At 45.1% G+C, this 19378-nt stretch overlaps 1 protein-coding gene across 1 annotated transcript; it reads right to left on the bottom strand.

Moving 5' to 3' along the window:
* Window positions 1-5851: 5851 nt before the first annotated feature.
* Window positions 5852-15585, bottom strand: LOC138285257 (apolipoprotein C-III-like). The gene is made up of 4 exons (XM_069224962.1): window positions 15456-15585; window positions 13854-13935; window positions 10402-10534; window positions 5852-6207 (listed from the first exon to the last, which is right to left on the bottom strand). Exons 2-4 carry the CDS (start codon window positions 13909-13911, stop codon window positions 6114-6116), a joined length of 285 nt encoding a protein of 94 aa, XP_069081063.1. The 5' UTR covers window positions 13912-13935; window positions 15456-15585; the 3' UTR covers window positions 5852-6113.
* Between the last annotated feature and the right edge of the window lie 3793 nt (window positions 15586-19378).

Genomic DNA, 19378 nt, shown 5'->3' with positions numbered 1-19378 from the left:
GCTAGTCAAGCACAACTAACAGGGTGGATCTACTGGAATGGGCAGTGGTGGAGGAGTGTTGGCTCAAGAGGGTCAAACTAGATGAAAATGAAGAGAGGGACTTAGAGATCTGGGGTGCACTGATAGACATGCTGGGACAGGTCAATGAGGTGGAGGAAGGTGATTCTGCCCGGACCTCACCAGAAACACGACTGGGTCCGGGGATACAGTGAGAGACGATTAACCAGTCATCCTAGCAGGCTGCATTCGATCCCCCGAGGGTGCAGGTGGAAAGTTTTGCGACAGCTGGGTGAGTGCAATGTGTGCTGGGGGAAACAGCAGAAATATTCTGACTGAAGGGTGAATATAAGGTATGATCACACAATATTGCTGGGTTCCCCTCCCCCATAGCCCCACAATCAACTCTTCATTCAAGCTTCTCTGACTGGTCGGACATGGGCTATCCAAGAGATCACAAAGTACGCCTGAATGTATCTTCCACATTTCCCTGCTTCTGCCCCCTCCTGCTCTCCACCCCTCCGTTCTCCTACTAAACCTCCTCTCCTTCTTCGAACGTGCTTGTGCACCCTGCTAGACAACTATCTACCCTTTAAGGAGACGGGGTACCATTATTGCCAACAGACATTTTGCAGCCTGCACTGCAGCGCCTAATTAAAAAGTGCTGTAGTTGTACATGGCGAAATGTCTGTGTGCACAGTGGGGAGAGCAGGAGAGACACAGGGGTCACACCCGATAAAAATAAAAACAAGCATTTGCAATGCAATGGGTCTTGCGTTTGCTCAAGTTAGAGCTGTTTGTGTTGTAAATTCCTAACTGGACTTTTCTTGCTACATAAATCGAAAATGAAAAGTAAAACAGTTGGCATAAGCAAGCTGATATAAAGCGCCATGACCGTCATGAGCATGATCATGAAAGAGAGATACAAAAGGAAAAATAAGTTTGCTTGCAGTCAAGCGTATTGGCAAACGTGTAATTATCCATGTAACAGCGTTGATGGCCAAGGCAGTAACAAAACTGCCCGAAGGAGGGACAAACATAAAACATTTACCAATGATAACAAAGAATTTTGAAAGGCAAGTCCCTGAATGAGTGATAGTGATGTTGGTGTGGAGGGCATGGTTAAAAGCCCACAGATAGATTACAACAGGCCAAAACGCTTGTGTGCTCAACCTAATAACTACAATCACTGTGGGGCAAACATCGGCATCCAGAGTGTGTTGGTATTTGTCCTATGGTGAAATGTCCTCAAACCTAATGGCACTTCTGAGGACATCCTTTACTATTTTTAGTGGGACATTACTGGTGTTTCTTGGCAGAGCTGTTACCCCAGACATGGGTCCTGTGCACACTATCACTGGAACCAAGCTATACTCAGCTGATGAGCCTATGACAAGGTTGAAACCGATCTTGATTTGCTTGTGTTGCGGTTCAGGAAAGGACCTGGTTTGGAAGTTTGGGCTGGGTTGTTCCAACTGGAGAAGGGTCGAGACTGATTTTCATGTAACTGGGTCCAAACTGAGGTGGCATGGTGTGCAAAATAACGATGGACTGGGAAGTGCGTACCGAGTAATTACCAGTAACTGAGATTAATTCAAGCATTCCATCCATTACATATTTTGTATACTTTAATATGTTGCCCTAAAGTGGACGGGTATTCTCAAACATGGGTCTCAGGCACACTGTATCACTGGAACTCAGCTACCCGACTGATGAGGCCATGTGTGAGTTACATCCTGGGTTGCTGGTGTTCCGGTTGAAGGAGGCCCTGGCTTGACAGTTTCGGGTGAACTGCTCCCGTTGGAGAAGGATCAAGACTGATTTTAATATAGCTGGGTCTAAACTAAGGTGGCATTGTGTGCAAAATAACAATGGACTTGTATGCTTCCTCGAGCAATTATCAGTGGCTAGAAATAATTCAAGCATTCCATCCATCACATGTTTTGTATACTTAAGAAAGACTGACAGTATTATGTGACTCCTAGTACATCAGGCATCTAGCAGGACAATCCCAGTTTTTCTTAGCAGGTGTGCTATATTTAAAGTGCAACAATAGGGAAATTTTTTAAAGCTGCTACATATGTTGTGAGAAAGTACCAGGACTTCTCAGCAAGACTGCTAGCTGTGCTTTCAGTGTTAGAGCATTGTATGTGATTTCATAGAAAAACTATTTCATGGAAAACCACTTCTGAGAAACCATTTCATCTAAACCGTTGAATGGAAATTTTCAAAATGGATGAAATTTAACTTTTCACAGTGACCAATTTATATAATGTCTTCTTGGTCAAAAGCCCTTTTTGAATGCTAATTTTTTGTAAGTTTAAATGCAATGGTTCCAGGTCTTACTTCCAGGAAACAGTTTTGTTGGAGATATTTATTTCAGTGCTTTTCTTCAGGTGACATCATTTCATATTTATATATTTTGCATTGTCACACAATAATTTTGGATGCTTTTAATTTGTTGACTAATCACCACCTTTAAACACCATCCATCGCTTACCCCTCACAGCTCCTAAACACCATTAATCCCAGGCACCTAAACCCCTCACCACACCTAAACTACACTTGTCCCTGAAGCCTAAAAGTCCTTTCAATCCCATGAATTCACCACTCTTGAACCATAAAATCACTCACTACCCATTCCTGAACTCTAAAAAACCCTTTCTACACCTAAACCCCACTCATAGCATTCCCCTTAAAACACTTCAGCACACCCAAACTTCACCCATCCCTGAGCCCTAAAAAATCTTATTGCCCTAAAACACCAGCCATCCAGGACCATGAGAACTTCTTATCATCCTAAACTACAGGTCTCTGAACCCTAAAAACATTTTTCTACATCTAAACTCTACTCATTCTTGAATTATTATAACCGCTCACCACCCTAAACTCCACCCCATCCTAAACCCTAAAACGTTTTCACTACATCAGCTGCTACCCTAATCGAACTCTAACACCCCTCTCCGGCCCTAAACTCTGGCTACCCATGAAACCTAAAACCTCTCAACACCCTTACACCACACCCATTTCTGTAACCCGAAAACACCTCGCACACCTAAACACCACTCATCTGTGAACCCTAGAAACCCCTCACCACCCTTACACTCCACCCATCTCTGAACCCTAAAACACCCTTTCTATGCAGGAAATCCAATTATTCTTGACCCCTAAAAAACAATAGTCACTCTAAACATTACCTATCCCTGAATCCAAAAACCACATAGTAGTCCTAAACCCGATCCAAGTTTAATGCACATGTGGACTTTTCCTTAAAATGGTCTTTCCTTTAAAATGTTTCCTTTGATTTACGATTTATTTGTATTTCCTGTAAATTGTCTTCCCTTAACATTGTTTTTCCATGATTTGGTGTCCTTCAAAGTGATTTATCTGTTTCTGTTTTCGATTAAATCGCACACATCAGTACTGGAGTACCAACACAGTTCTGAAGAGATGTTCTATTTCCGCTGATACTACCAGCAGCTTTTAGCCCAGCTGCTATAACACAGAATCTAGACCCATAGGGGAACAGCACCCGCAGGTCTCAGCAGAGCTGCCATAATTGGAGTGAGACAGTACCAGCACTTTTTAAGAATCTGTTACACATCTGCATAAACAGCTTTAGAACTTAGCACCCCTGTTCTACTCTAGTGGGACAGTACCAGCACAGCCGTTGTACTCTTGTTGGTTAGTACTAGCACTTATCAAAAAAGCTGTCTCCTCTTGTAGGACAGTACCTGCACTTCTCAGCACAGCTACTTTGCTTGCTTTACTTATAGTGGGGCAGTGCCATCACTTCATAGCATAGTTGCTGTCTTCTAGTGGGGCAGTACCAGCACTGCTAAGGCCCTCCGAAGTGCTATTCAAGATATGCTACTAACATTCCTCAGCAGAGCTGCCATGCCTTGAATGAGCTAGCACAGCACTTCTTAGCAAGCTGCTGTACTGCTAGTGGGACAGTTCCAGTATTTTTCTGCTGGTCAACCACAGCTCTAGTGTGCCACTAGCAGCACTTTTCTTTTCAACAAAGCTGCAACATGCGGTAGGATAGTACCCGCACTTCTCATCTAATCTGCTATACTTCTTGTGTGACTGCACCAATGCTTCTCCGTACAGCTGCTGCACTTTTAATGGGACAGTCCTAGCAGCCCTCTGCAGAAAGTTGACATCTAGAGCTATATTTTTCAAACGGTTGTGTCTCCCTTGTGCCACTCAAGGTAACCCAAGGGTGACACAAAACCTAGATGAGATTTACTAAGCCACGCAAGTCCACCTTGTGTGGCCCTGTGTGGTGTGGTGAATCTGGAGCAAAGCAAGGCAGTGGATTCCATGCATCCACTCATGTACTCTGAGGCATTCCCAGTTTCACCAAAACTGGTAGACCTGGCAATGTATCAAGAGTTCTACGCCTGCCCACCAGAGGTGCGACGAGTAGAAATATCTTTAGTTCTTCTCATTGTTTCCTCTTTCATGCCTTTAAGGGTTTTTTATGCAGGAAGGTGTCTCTGCCTGCACAAAAACAATCCTGCCTGTAACCAGGCGCAACAGTCCCTGTGTTTTGTTAGGCTGCACATTCCTACCCTGTACCTTTCAAGCAAGGCAGCAAGTTGTTTTGCTGTGTTGCACTACTTGAAAGAATGATGAATCTGCCCCTGCATTTGTACCCCCCTTCAGGGCGGATTTAGATCATTTTGCTAATGGACTCTGAAATCTGTAGCTATCAAAGATCTCATCGTATGTTGATTTTGTACCTAAGGAGCGGGAAGGTTTAAAGTGTGTAGCCGAGTGATTCCCGGGGAGGAGGGAAGTGTCTGCACCAGTGGGCCAGGCGAGGACTTGATATCAATGCCAAGCACTGTGGAATTCTTCAACCCTTAGGTCTTAAAGCACTGGGGGGCATATTTATACTCTGTTTGCGCCGGAATTGCGTAGTTTTTTTTGACGCAATTCCGACGCAAAACTAACTCCATATTTATACTTTGGCGTTAGACGCATCTAGCGCCAAAGTCCATGGAGTTTGCGTCATTTTTTAGCGTGGACACCTACTTTGCGTTAATGATATGCAAGGTAGGCGTTCCCGTCTAAAAAATTGACTCCGAGGCATGTGCGCCGTATTTACACTCCCGGGCAAAATTCACGCCCGGGAGTGGGCGGGTCAAAAAAAATGACGTCCAGCCGCTTTTGCGCTGTTTTTTAGCGCCTGGTCAGGGCAGGCGTTAAGGGACCTGTGGGCTCGGAAGGAGCCCAGAGGTGCCCTCCCATGCCCCCAGGGACACCCCCTGTCACCCTTGCCCACCCCAAGAGGACGCCCAAGGCTGGAGGGACCCATCCCAGGGACATTAAGGTAAGTTCAGGTAAGTATTTTTTTTTTTGTGGCATAGGGGGGCCTGATTTGTGCCCCCCTACATGCCAATATGCCCAATGACCATGCCCAGGGGACATAAGTCCCCTGGGCATGGCCTTTGGGCAAGGGGGCATGACTCCTGTCTTTGCTAAGACAGGAGTCATTTCAATGGGGGTTGGGAGTTGAAAAAAATGGCGCAAATCGGGTTGAGGTGAAAAATTTGCCTCAGCCTGACTTGCCCCATTTTTTGGCGCCCAAGCTCCATATTCCCCTACGCCGGCGCTGCCTGGTGTACGTCATTTTTTTTCACGCACACCAGGCAGCGCCGGCGGCTAACGCCGGCTAACGTCATTGAATAAATATGGCGCCCGCATGGCGCTTCAGAATGGCGTTAGCCGGCGCTAATTTTTTTGATGCAAAACTGCGTTAGCGCAGTTTTGCGCCAAAAGTATAAATATGGCCCTAGCTGTGCAGTTACCTCTACATTCCTTGTCTAAATGAACGGAGAGCGAATAATCATTTACATTTTTATTGCAAGTAAATTGACATTTGTAAAAACTGTTCTTTTTTGTAGAAAATTGATAGCTTCACATGGAAACTGACTGTGGGTCAGGGGGGCATATTCAGAGAAAAGACATAAACATAGGCCATGACGAGAAAACAAAGGTGGCTGAGTTGTGCTGTGTGAGGATAACCGTTGCAGGCCGAGATATTCACCGGTGGCAGCATAGCACTAAGTTCTCATAGACGAGGAGGGCAAGGATCACTAAGCGCTTTAGGAGGTAAGTGCTTCCCATTGGTCCTGAACCTTAACCGCCACGGTGTCGTAGACCGTCCGGACGTAACCTGCTCCTGCGTCGTACCAGCTCCTGTATGACAGAGAAAGAACATTAGAAGCAGTCAGACCCAGTTTGTGACAATGTTTGTTGCAAGCTTCCTGGTGCTTTATGTGTGTGCGCATGTCCAGAAGACAGCTTAATATTCACATTCTGGTGTTTAGTTGTAGGGATCCTCCCCCTCATTAGTTTGTTGACAATAATTGTGATAGTACCCAGTTAAAGGCTATGGCATAACTCCTTGCCAAAGGCGAAAACACGTTTGCAGTGCTAGATTTATATTTTTTTAGTTTGATCTGTAATTTAGGCTACTTGATTCAACTGAAGTAGATAAGGACTGCAACTCCCACAAGGCATTACGCTTTAAATGGAAAGCAAAGCCTGGAAGTGTTCCTGGTGCTATGGAGTCATCCATCTGCCCCAGAATATATTGTTTATATCAGACTAATTTGCATGCCGCATAAAGAGTGGCGGGCTTTGTTACTCAACTGACACAACCGAACCTTTCATTGGGGGTGTGTTACTTCTCACCATTCAGGTGCATGGCCAGGGAACTTACTGGAGAAAGCGGAGGCTTCAAAGGGCATTACTGAGTGCCACAAATTACTGAAGGCAACGCCCTAGCCAGTATCCACTAGGCACAGATGCAGGCTGCCCCAGCAAGTGCTTGGATTGAGTACTGAGTACACAGCTCGGCCAAAGTCTACATGTGCCCAGTGCCCGCTTGAGTAGTGGTGTCAAGTCGGCACCCAGAAATATGTTGCAGAATAATTCAAGAAGCTTATTAAACCATAAAGTAATCCATAACAACATAAATTAAATGTTTAAAAATCTTCTGTTCACCAAATGTACAGACGTTTTTATGACCTGCTAAGCAACAGTATAAAATAATCAAAAATGCATCTAAAATGTATTTGATGGTTATGATTCAAAATCTAAAATTCGCGAAAATTCCCCTCATGTAAGTAATAATACTGCCATAACTACAGTGACAATTCACTTGGTATGACATCGCACGTGACATTATGACTTCACTGGTGTAATCGGGTACAATTTTATCAGTGACATAGTTTATATCATGGAAGATTGAAATGATTACCCTCTTTCAAATATGTGTGAGGACGGGGAAACTCCTGTATTTTTCCAATGGATAATCTCTGTGTGGACCACTAGGTGCTAACAGTGCCACTGAGGCCTTACTACTACATTTAATGTTTTAAATTGTATATGTTTCCTGTGAGCATTACTAATCTACTTTCTGCTGGGACTTCTACAGGATGGCAGTGCAATTACAACTTAACACGTACACTGCATGTCTAGATACACAAAAGGGCAATACATTCCCAACACCTCCTCTTCACTTGTATTCCAAGCTATAAATAGTATGGTAATGGGCAGGTATTACCCAAACCTTTTCTTGCAACCCTGAAAATAAAAAAAATATAATAATACTAGGGAAGAAGTGTTGGAAATCTAAACTTTTAGTCGAATAACGTGCACCTGATGTTGTTGTATGTATTCTTCATTGTATGTGTGTGTGTGTGTATACACACACACACACACACACACACACGTATGTTTTAGTATCAAATGTGGAAAAAACACTGAAATTTACAAGTTATGTTTAAAAAAGCACATAACACATGCCATAACTCATGGTCAATCACCATGAACAAAAAACCAACTGGAGAATAACATCATGGTGGTCAACCATGGGTTATGTTGTGTGTAGTTCTTTCTCTCCGCCCCATGAATGATTGGCACAAAACTGGACATACCAACCACAGAACAAACATTCCAGGCTTCTGCCAAATTGTGTGGGTATTTTTTAACTGGGCATCCTCTTAGTGGATCGGCACAAACTTAGAAATAGTAAAAGAAGGTTAAGCATGCAAGTTCCTGCCAAATTTCATGGAGACCCAACAAACAATGCCAACGCTATAAGTAAATCAAAAATAGTTTTGCACCCTCCCTTTAAATGTGTCCTCCTCCTTCTCCCATTAGATCTTCACAAGGCTAAAAGCATGCCCTGGATGTTACTTATTAACTACTTTGCATATTCGACACAGATTGAATAAACAGCACCAAACTTGAAGCAAATGAAAAATATATTGACCCTCCCCTAGATGGACTGGGACAAAACTGAACATATTACTGGAAAACTAATCCTTCCTAGCTTCTGCCAAATGTTGTGCAGATTTATCACACTGTGCCAAACTTATTAGAAACTGAACACTTTTTTGGCCACTTCCTTACAACTCCTGCCAAGCCCCCTGGAGGATCTACACAAACTAACAATATTAAAAGAAGGTTAAACGTTCGAAGTCCTTGAAAATGTTCGCTCAATTTTTATCCGATGCCAAAATCATTAGTAAATCAAGACTATTTTTGGCTACCCCCAACTTTAACTTTGCTTCCCTCACCGGATATTTAAGAAACCTATTACTGGTATCCCCGCATGCCAGAAACGCCAATCACTCAATGACTCTTGTGGCTGCAGAGACAAAGTGGGGCTCAAATTGGGAATCAATGCCGGTGTAAGGAGTCCCCGCATTATTTTTTGGTGATGGACCCCGCAATATTTTAGATGAGGAATTCTGTCCCCTTAACTTGAGGCCAGGGGATGGTAAGAGGTGCTTGCATTGTCACCTTGCCCCACCACCTTTCTGCTCGTACTTTTCGGAAGGTATAAGGCATCACATAGGCTTTCAAGGTGACTTCTGTGTACCTTCAGGCCTCTAATCCCACCGCAGAAATGTCCAGGCAGGAAGTTATCTGTGAGCCTCCTAATTGTCCATCATTTACGGTTACAAGGCTTAATGGGGTGCAGATGCTAGGAAGAAATATATGGACTGGTAATTATACAGCACGAACCTAGGCCCATATTTGTACTTTATTAGCGCCGCATTTGCGCTGCTTTTTGACTCAAAAATGGCGTAAACTTACAAAATACAATTGGCCCATATTTATACTTTTTTAGCACCGCATTTGCGCCGCTTTTTGACCCAAAAGCGGCGCAAACTTACAAACTGTAAGTTAATACTGTTACAATTGTATTTTGTAAGTTTGCGCTGCTTTTGCATCAAAAAATGACGCAAATGCGGCGCTAAAAAAGTATACATATGGGCCAATTGTATTTTGCAAGTTTGCGCCGCTTTTGTGTAAAAAAATGACGAAAATGTGCGCTAAAAAAGTATAAATATGGGCCCTGGATGCGGAGTTGTATATTATGTGAATGATTGGTATATTAAGTTGGAATTACATTTTTACACAATTGCATTTTTGGCCATCTGAAAATTACATCATTTTTTGTACAATCGCATTATATTAAGTCAAGACTCAGGAATCAAGGCCGATTCCAAACTAGTCCCGAGATTGGCAGCTTTATTCACTGGGCCACATCGCCTGCATTCACAAGTGCATCCTGCAAGTGGCTACCTCATTAGAAAATAGTCACCAAGCACATCTATTTTTACACTGTAAACCAGTTACAAATCTAACTGCTGTTTTCCACGTTGTCTCCTTCAGTTATGACTAAGCTCCACCATACATTGATTCATGATAATCATGCATGTATCTTAATAAAGAAAAATGGAATAAAATGTGTTTTTCACATTTCTGTGTCATTCCATCAATTTTTTTTTTTTTTTTGTAAAGCTCATGTGCAGTCAGGAGGCCATCCCAGATCGGAAAGTACTTGCACCTTGCCACACCAACTTCGTTAGTCCTAAGTGTATGTGACAATGAGAAGAGTGCATTGTTTCTTACTGAATATTTATAATCCTCATTTTTTATGTTTACATCGAGTATTTAGTTTTTTCTGTTTTTTTTAATACCCTGCAAATGACGAACGGTTTATAAAGACAGGGATTGGGGTCTAAATATAGACTTGCTTATTGTCTAAAACATCCACTGCTCTGAGTTCACGGACAAGCAGATGAATGAGTATGTTTGTTTTAGAGATGGTTAAGTGATTCGTGTATATTATTAAACACAGCAAGTGCGTGTTTGGCTGCAAAGTAGTCATGTTTCGTATTACATGATGGACATTATACGGGTGCGCCTTCACTTCCTGCGACGTCACTGCATGTGATGTCGTTGGGTATGCTAGTTAGTCCCGCATCTTCCAGGACGTGCGCCTTGGATGCAGGGCTGAAGGCTGAAAGGAACCAATCTCACTTGAGCCACGAAAGCGCCATTCCGAGGAAGCGGCCCGAGGGTACTCACTGTGCTTGCTGCCCCAGCGACGAATCTTTAACTTGGGTGACTGTCTCTGCTGCTTTGCTGAAGACGTCCGCGGATATTCCTTGCAGCGTGTCTAAATACTTTTTGAAGTACGACTCTTCGGCGGAGCTCAGCTCTGAAATAAAACCAGTACGTTAGAAACAGGGGACTTACCGCTTCCAAAGAGAGACTTACAGGTCAAGAAACTCAGGCCCTGGGTCACGAGAGAAGTGGCGCAGCAAGAGCGCCACGGGTCCAGAGAAACAGAAGAGGGACGAAGGGGTCCCTGCTACCAGTGCCACTGCAGCTGTTGCACTGTTAAGGATGAGCACCGGCCTCACCCCGCAGGATCAGTGCGGACTGAGCATGGGAAAACCTGTGCTGGGCAAGTGACCCGATCAGGGGACAATCAGCCATTCAAAGCCAGCAGCCAGTCACTGCGGCGACTACAGTGATCACCTGGCCGAGCCGGAAGGGACATGAACCACCGTATGGAGGCGGTGGAGTGCACATGGCGGTGACTGACGCTCTCTGGTACACACTCAGCTCTGCCAGTGCACCGCAGTCCTTGTAGTACCCACGTAGTTCCGCTATTAACCTCTACACACAGCTCTGCCAGTTGCACACGAATCCTGCCTGGCAGAGTTAATGGTGTTCCAGTATGGAGAACCACTCACCTCTGCCCGTGTACCTCAGTACTGTCCAGTTACGTCCATACTATTTAAACCCACACACACACATCTCTGCCAGTGCACCCCAGTCACTTCTTGCTTGCTTCACTCCATTTCTACCAGTATACATGGCTGTGCAAGAGCAACACAATCGTGCCCAGGAATCAGTGGGGGTGGTTTCCCCAGCTAGAGTTGTTTTTTCTCACTTCTGCTTTATTTAATTAAAAAAATGTATATGTTCAGCTTTCTTTTTCCAGCTCTGCCATCTATGACCGTAGAAACATTAACTTTGAAAAATGCCTTCAGCAAATCCAGTTTTGAGGGCAGTTTCATAATTAATTATTTTCTACATGTTAAATTTTTAATGGGCTCTCATTTCTGTCAGTAAACGATATGAAACTAGTGGAAGCTCGAAGGAAGTAGAAACACTCATTTCCAGCCGCAAATCTACCATGAGATCTTTCTACTAGATTATGGAACTCCTCTACCAAGGCTTGAGGTCCCCCCCTCAGAATTTTTCACAATTATTTTAGGAAGATGGCAATGTTTAAATAGGTCTAAACCTATTTAAACATTGCAGTTAAGTACTGTTACCTTTTTAAAACTGCAATAACATGCTTCTGCTTAAAACAAAGGCATGTTATCTGTATAATATTTCTTTTGGCCAGAGTTTGGCACCCCCCCCCCCCGGATCACTTGAGGCCCCCCAGGGGGGTGCCCGACGGCCAGTTTGAAGACCTCTGCTCTAGAGCAACATCTTTCTCTGCAAAATTTAGTCACTCAGTTCATTCGAGTGCAGACGTGCAAATGTTCCTCTCACACAAATCTGCCCACGATTCCTCCTGCGCACGCCCATCCTTTCTTGATGCCAGCTGTACACATGGCGTTGTCTCCTTGTGCGTTCATCTGTTCTGTTTCCACTACTTATAGTGCGCAGACTCCACCACATTTCCTAATATAGATGTCCATGCCTCAGGTGCACCCACTTCCTTTCGATGACTTTGGAGACATTCTTCAAGATCATGACTTCTGTTAACTGATTTGCCCATTGGCTTTATTCCAAAAGTTTCAAAAGTATTATGTCAAAATTGCCTTATTGATATGATTGGCTTTGATTTGCTGTTCTTGTCATGGTCAACACTTTTATCTCCTTGTATGTTTTTTGCTGTTTTTAACTAGTTTTTAATAAGCTTTTACTTGTTTTTAGCCCAGAGCATTTTTTAGCTTGGACTGATACACCTTCTCTGGTGTCGTCACTGTGGCGTCATCCTTGTTCCGGCAATGGGGAGGGTGTAGTGGATTCTATTTAGTTTTAAAGGGACTCAGGAGTTTAGCTTAGCCTTCTGACTTGCAGGCCAGTGTCCCCATCACCTAGTGACTTTTAACCCACTCAGCTTCCTCTGTCTCAGCCTATTTATTTAATTATTTCTTTCAAAATAGCTGCTATGTTTATAGTTAGTGAAATTTTTTGATTTTATGTTATCAGTGCAACTCTGTGAAGGAGTCACTGTCAGCGTCAAACTTAAGTGAGATACTTAGGTCTTCACATCATGTCCCTTTCCCACTTACGTGTGACAGGAACATAATGCACTTTTGGAGGGAATTGTTTATATAACTGCCGCCCCAAGCTTGCCTCCTTATCTATTGTTTGAGAACATGCCTGTGTCAGGGGTCCTACAAGATCTGTATAAATACATCTCACGCAGACAAGGTTATCAGAGGGATTCCTACCAGATGCCATCAATGCTATCTATGCTACACCTCGCCTTGACACAGACTCAGCCTTTGTGTCCCCATGGAGTCTGATCTAGAGACCTCATTCCAAGATAATGAGGGTTGGGGGGCCCTTCTCATGGACCTAGTACTGACAAATTAGGTTTAACACACCTAGCTCTCATTAGGTTAGAGATTAGGTTCTCCATGCTAGGGTTTTAGGGATCTTTCACATTTTATGTTTATTACAAAATGGTGGGGGTCTTTGTATTCACGCCTCTCATATTTACCATTCTGCTTCTTGCATTGTTCATTATCCTAATCATTGCAGCTCATGCATTTTACAGTAGATTGCAGTCTTGTTAATAAACCTATTGAAAACTTCACTGCATCTCCTTCCTTGTGTGTGACTGAGACTTATTGCTCATGTGAGAAAAGGGTAATCTAAGTTTAACCACTGCTCCCCTGAGATGTCGCACTTTAGAGTCCATGCGTAAAGGCTGCCAGAAATCACCTTTTACTGTTTGGGGTTTGGTGAGGTATTGCTTCTGAGCTGGGAGGGTTGGGACGACAGTTGTGACTTGTCGTATGACTGGCCTACCGCATACAAACAAAAGTGCTTTCATCCCTAAACCAGCAGTCTTGCCTAGAGCAAAAGTCTGACTACGACACAGTGACTACGTCAAGAGCACACATCTGATTGCATTTCTTGTTCCAAATTGCAAACAGCCGCCCACGTCATCTCGTGCGCACACTCAGAAGATGCTTTTCTTGAGAAAATAGCTGCCTACGTCTCTTGGGGCATACACCTGCTTGTGCTCTCATCTCATAATGCACACAACGAAACACATTCCTGATGCAGCTAGCTGCTCACGTCTCATAGTGTACACTCCTGACCCATGCTCATGCCTGCACATGCACACGTCTGCCATGTGCCACCTCCACTGGTGAACACAGTGGACCACATTTTTGGTGCAAACAGCGCCACACGTCTCCTGGTGCATGCCTTGTCCATCGTCCCACGTGAGCCTACTTTGTGCCCATAATAAGTGTGAAAAGGGAAGTTCTTACCTGTGAAGAGAGCCAAGCAGAGAGCGAGCACCGCCGTAGTGTAGATCAGGCCTTTCATGGTGACACCTTGCTACGTTCTGTCCTGGGGCCAAGAAAAGATGTCAGGGGATTAGTGGGGGTCTGTTGCCGATCCTAGCACAAGTCCCCTCAGCCGAAACCGGTGCAGGAAGCGCACAGGCTTCACATCACACCATCATGCCACATGAGCTTCGAAGCCCAGGTGGACACTTTTCCATGTGTCACTCTCTCATCGATTACTCTGGTATCCGTCTCCCTTTGTCACAATCTCCGCAAATCAAGTTTAGTAAATTCCCATACTTCTCTTCTTAACCATCTTCCCGGATGTCATCATACCACTTTGATATATCTTGTGGCTTTCCTACCTCTACATGTCTCCCCTTTTTCCACTTCCTCACGCCCAGTACCCCCACTGGCCTTGTTTGCTTCTTACTTTGGCTCGTGCCCCTCTTTCTCCACCTTCTCGTGTCTCACTCACCACCTTAAGGGCCAGATACCCCTTCTGTGTCTAGGGGAAAAAGCTTTCCTACATATGGCCCTAAGTTCCTTCTCTCACCGCACATTCCCCTTTTCATCACCGTTCCTGCCTTCCCAGGTTACCCCATTTTACCATATGATGTGGCCCTCACTTTCATTACCTTTGTATGTGTTACTCCCTCACCACCTTCCCATACTACCTCTCACCACCTCTCCTTCCCTCCGTCCGTGGCTCTCTCTCTCAACAGCCTCCCAAAAATCTCCTCCTCCCTCCGACCATTAACACCTATTCTTCATCATATCAGCACATCTCCCTCTCACCACCTCCTCGTGTTGCACTTTCTTGTCTACCCATGTCTCCCTTTACCCCCACTTTCTCGCGACCCCTTCTCATCTTGTCTCGGTCTACCCCTCGGATTCTCTCGATGATTCTGCAGGATCTTAAATGCACGTGCATCTCACGAGGGGATTCCCAGACATGCCAATGAATTGATGAGCCATGTATATAGCTCATCCACGGCATTCACATTGAGGGTACATGTCCTCAGCATTTCCACAGAAGGTTACATTAAGAACACAAAAGCATAGTGCCTCCACAGCGGGGCATATGCATATGAGGCTAATGTGAATAGGGCCTCCACAGAGGAGCACACTGGAAGTATAAATATATAATAGCGCCACAAAAGACTATGGGCCATATGTACGAACACATTTTCCCATACACATAGTATGGGGAAAACCCTTTCATACTTCTGGCCCTATATGCAGAGAAGTGTACATGTGCATAGCGCTTCTAGAAAGGGCCTCCTCGAGACTACATATGCATAGTGAACACCATAGAGACGCATACGCATATAAGGCTACATGGGTATAGGCATAGTGTCTACATTCAGTGAACCTTCATAGCGGGGATCGTTGAGTGTACATACGTTTATCTAGAGCCTCCAAGAGCGACCGATTGGAGCTATATTTGCTTAGCGCCTCCCTAGCGGAGCGCATTGAAGTTATAGGTGGTGAGAAACGGGGTGCACTGGCGCATGCTGCTGTGCGTAACAGTATACCCTTAGTCACCCGGCACCCCTCCACCGTGGCAACGCGCGTACGCACCTGGTAGTCCGGAGGACACTTCTTTGGAGTGGTGTGATCCTGGGGTGAGCTGGACACGCGGGATACCGGTTTTATACCCGCAGCGGTGCTGAGGGTGTCTGGCCAAAGGTCTTTCGGCTGAACCCGAGAGTTTATGGCCTTCGATTTGCTGACAGTTCTGCTCACCCGGCAAGGTCTGATGAGGCCGGATAGAGACATGCCAGGGAGGCTAGCCGTCGGAGGGGGAAGGGAGGAAGCGTGGACACCGTGCCAGATTTACAAGGCCCTTGTGGTGCAACGAGACAAATATCGCAGCACCATATTTACGAAGCTTTGCTACCCCTTGCGCCACATTATGCCTGCACCATGCATACTGTATGAAAGGGCGGCGTGAGGAGGCCCTAAAAAATGGTGCAATGAAATCTACAAGATTTAATTGCGCCACTTTTGGCATTATTTTTAACGCCTGCTCAAAGCAGCCGTTAAAAGGACGCACCCTTTGAAATCAATGGGCCTCCTTGCACTTTGCTCCACTAGCGTCACAATTTTTGATGCTAGTGGAACAAAGTGCCACAATAGCGTCAAAAATGTTGACGCTATTGGCCTAACATGCGCCAGGGTGTGCCATATTTTAATTACGGCGCTCCCATGGTGTCATTAGGTGGCAGTGGGGGGTGCAAGAAGTCTCGCGCATCAGTGCTCATGCTGCTGCGGTCACTCCACCTGCAGGGCACAGTTACGCCGGGCCTCCTCCCTGCATAGTTGGTGTGCTGCGACTGCATTAATGGTGCTATGTGGTGCGTCTCACTGCCGGGACAGTGGTGTTGCTGCAGGGTCAGCGGTACTATGGTGCTTCTCCTTGCTGAGTCATTTATGCGATGTAGTGCCTCTCCCTGCTGGGACACTGGTGCAGCTGTGGGGTTACTGGTGCTACGTTCACTTATTTCTGTTTGAACAGTGGTGCAGTCGTAGGGTCAGTGGTACCGTGTGGCATTTCTCTCTGCTTGGGCAGAGGCGATGCTGCAGGGCCAGTGGTGCTGCATTGTACTTTTCCCTGTTGCAACAGTAGTGCTGCTGGAGGCTCAGTGCTGCTATATGGTGCTTCGCAGTGCTGGATCAGTGATGGTATGGAGTGCTTCTCCCTTCTGTGACACTGGTGCTGCCGCAGGGTTACTGGTGCTACGTGCTCTTCATGGTGGGACAGTGGTATAGCTGAAGGGTCAGTTGTACAATGTGACACTTCTCTCTACGGGGACAGTGGGAATGATTCAGGGACAGTGGTGCTCTATGGTTCTTTTTCCTGTTGGGACAGTGATGCTGATTCAGGGTCAGAGGTGATATTTGGTGCATCTGCATGCATGATCCGTGGTGCTTGATCCTCCTCCTTGTAAGGTCAGTGATGATAGTTTCCAACCCCCTTTATGGTCAGTGTTGATGTCCTTCTACTTCAGGGGTTGGTTGTGCTGAGGTCCTCTCTACAGCCAGTGGTGGTGCTACAGGCTCATTAACGCCAAGGCTGTTCTCCCTGCAGGGTCAGTTGTAATGGAGTCCTCTTTTCAGTGTTACAGGAGTGGAGGGTCCTTCCTGCAAAAATGGTGGTGCAGCTGTCCTCTTCCCAACACAATGAGTGGTGGTGTGGCAAGGAAATGTGGTGCTTAAACCCTCCTCCCTCTGGAGCCCACAGTGCCAGGGCCCTTTCCCTCAATGGTCAGTGGTGCTGCGGTCTTGCTTCCTGTGGGGTCTGTAATGTTGGGGGTCCCTCCACTTGCAAGATGCATGGTTTTAGGGTCTTCCACCCTGCAGTTTCTGTGGTGCTGCCATCCATCATCCTATAGGGTATGTATGTAGTGCTAGGGCCCTCCTCCCTGCAGCTTGTGTTTTGCTGTTACCCTACTTCCTTTGGAGTCTGTGGTGCTGTAGCCATCCTCCCTTTTCTCTAGGATTTCAATAGTTGACCCTGCAGTTTTAGGACTGTGACAGTTCTTCTTGGATGTACCCAGGCCCTTTGCAGAGACATTTGCGAAAATTCCCACGCTCCTCATCCTGCTCCTCTATCACAGAATTCACTTACCTTGGCTGTTCTGGGCAACCTCCTGCAGATTCTGCATTTGGTCGCACTATGCTATTGAAGTTCTTTCAGAAGCTAGAAGGCAAAATATACAGTTTAGACCACCCTCAGGCTAATTTAGGGGTTCAGGGGATGAACAGGGTAAATGAGTAAATACAGTGGGGGTTGAAATTCTTAATTAATATAATATTCTATGAATTCAGGACAGCTGCTTAATTTCTCCAGGGCCTGTGTGACTCAAATACAGTTTGATAATCCACTGTCATAGGCAAAACAGGAACCTGGTACTGATAGAGGAACATTGGACTGCTATGAGAAATTGGGTTATTGGTTGGCTGGGGTGTTAGCCCTGGCCATGCAATAGCCACAATGCTTGGGAGGGTGAACCAAAAAAAGTCACTAAATTAACTTTGGCAAAGGGTAGTTTCTTCAGGTGAGTGAAGTTGGTCATTTTGGAAAAAGTATCTACCATTATCATAATGACTCAATTCCCTGTTGAATGAGGTACTGCAGTGATGAAATCAGCAGAGACAGTATTCCAGGGCTCAGGCAGAACAAGTAGAGCATGTAGCAACCCTGAAGGCTAGGTTTGGGAAGCCTTATTTCGAGCACAAATTGGACAAGAAGTTGTATAAGGTTCAGTGTTCTTTTACACAGATGGCCACTAAAAAAAACAAAGTATGAGCTGGTGCCTCTGTGACCAGCAATAGAGGAGCCATGACACATTTTAAGAACTTCAAGTTGTAAAACCTTGTAAAAAATAAGTAAGGCCTTACCCTTAAACAAAAACTTGACCTGCATTTGAATCAGTCCTTGTAAGGACGTCCAGTATAACTGGACAAAACTCTGCCTAGAAAAGTTCGCGTCACACCAATAACTTGCTGTGGAGTCAGGATATTCTGATTGAAGGTGGTCAGAGATTCAGATTATCTGCAAGAAAGAGCATGAGCCAAAACATTCTTTGCGCCTGGAACATGGCTGATGATGATAAAATCATGTTGTTGAAAAGATAGGCCCAAAGTGTCTGGCATTTCTGAAATGCATGCTATGAACACATTGGAGATTTCAGTGGTCAGTCCCGATTTCAAAGGGTTCCCTAGCTCCCATCAAAAATATGTCCCCATTCAGAGCAAACTATTTTCATTGCCAAAAGTTCTCATTCTAAAACTGAACAATTCCTTTCATATTCAGACGGGACGTGGGAGAGGTAGAAAATGTGGTGCTCAAGGCCGTCATTGTCCATGCCGTTAGTATGAAAAGGGCTGTTATGACAGCTCGTTTTGAGGAGTCAGTTTCAACAATGAATGTCTTGATAGGATTTAGATGGTGCAATATTGTGGCCTAAATGGAGGCTTGTTTTATTTTAATAATGGCCTCCTCAGCTTGCGTGTCCCACTTGAACCCATTACAAAGTACTTCCTTTTTAAAGATTTGGGTGATGATACTGGTTAACAAAGCAAAATCCTAAATAAATTGCCAAGAAAACACTGTTGCCCATATTTATGGATGGTTAGCAGCACCTTAGCACTATTTATTTTAGTGCTAAAATGGCAATAACCTAACTCCATATTTATATTTGGATGCTAGATCCGTCTAGCATCAAAATCTTGGAGTTAGGGCCATGTTTAGGATGCATGAACCCACTTTGCGTCAATGAGATGCAAGGTAGGCGTTCCCATCCTAAACAAGACGCTAGCCCCCAGTGCCATATTTACTTCCCGGGGCGGAAAAGACACATGGGGGGGAGGCGGACCTAAATAACGGCACTAAGCCCACTTAGCACCATTATTTAACACCTGGGTCAGACCAAGAGTTAGAGTGCAGGTAGGCCCATTTCCATGGGGAAACACCTTGAAATGGGCACAAAGATGCCCAC

The sequence above is a fragment of the Pleurodeles waltl genome, chromosome 3_1 (assembly GCF_031143425.1).
Source record: "Pleurodeles waltl isolate 20211129_DDA chromosome 3_1, aPleWal1.hap1.20221129, whole genome shotgun sequence".
Taxonomy (NCBI): Eukaryota; Metazoa; Chordata; class Amphibia; order Caudata; family Salamandridae; genus Pleurodeles; species Pleurodeles waltl.
The sequence above is the reverse complement of the archived record's forward strand: the minus strand, read 5'-3'. Positions and strand labels throughout refer to the sequence as shown.

Coding starts and splice junctions, on each gene's coding strand:
- LOC138285257 (XM_069224962.1), bottom strand. CDS start 13,911: ATGAAAGGCCTGATCTACACTACGGCGGTGCTCGCTCTCTGCTTGGCT. Junction 10,535..13,853: donor CTGCTTGGCTCTCTTCACAG/GTAAGAACTTCC, acceptor GTTTTATTTCAG/AGCTGAGCTCCGCCGAAGAG. Junction 6,208..10,401: donor TCGCTGGGGCAGCAAGCACA/GTGAGTACCCTC, acceptor TCTGTCATACAG/GAGCTGGTACGACGCAGGAG.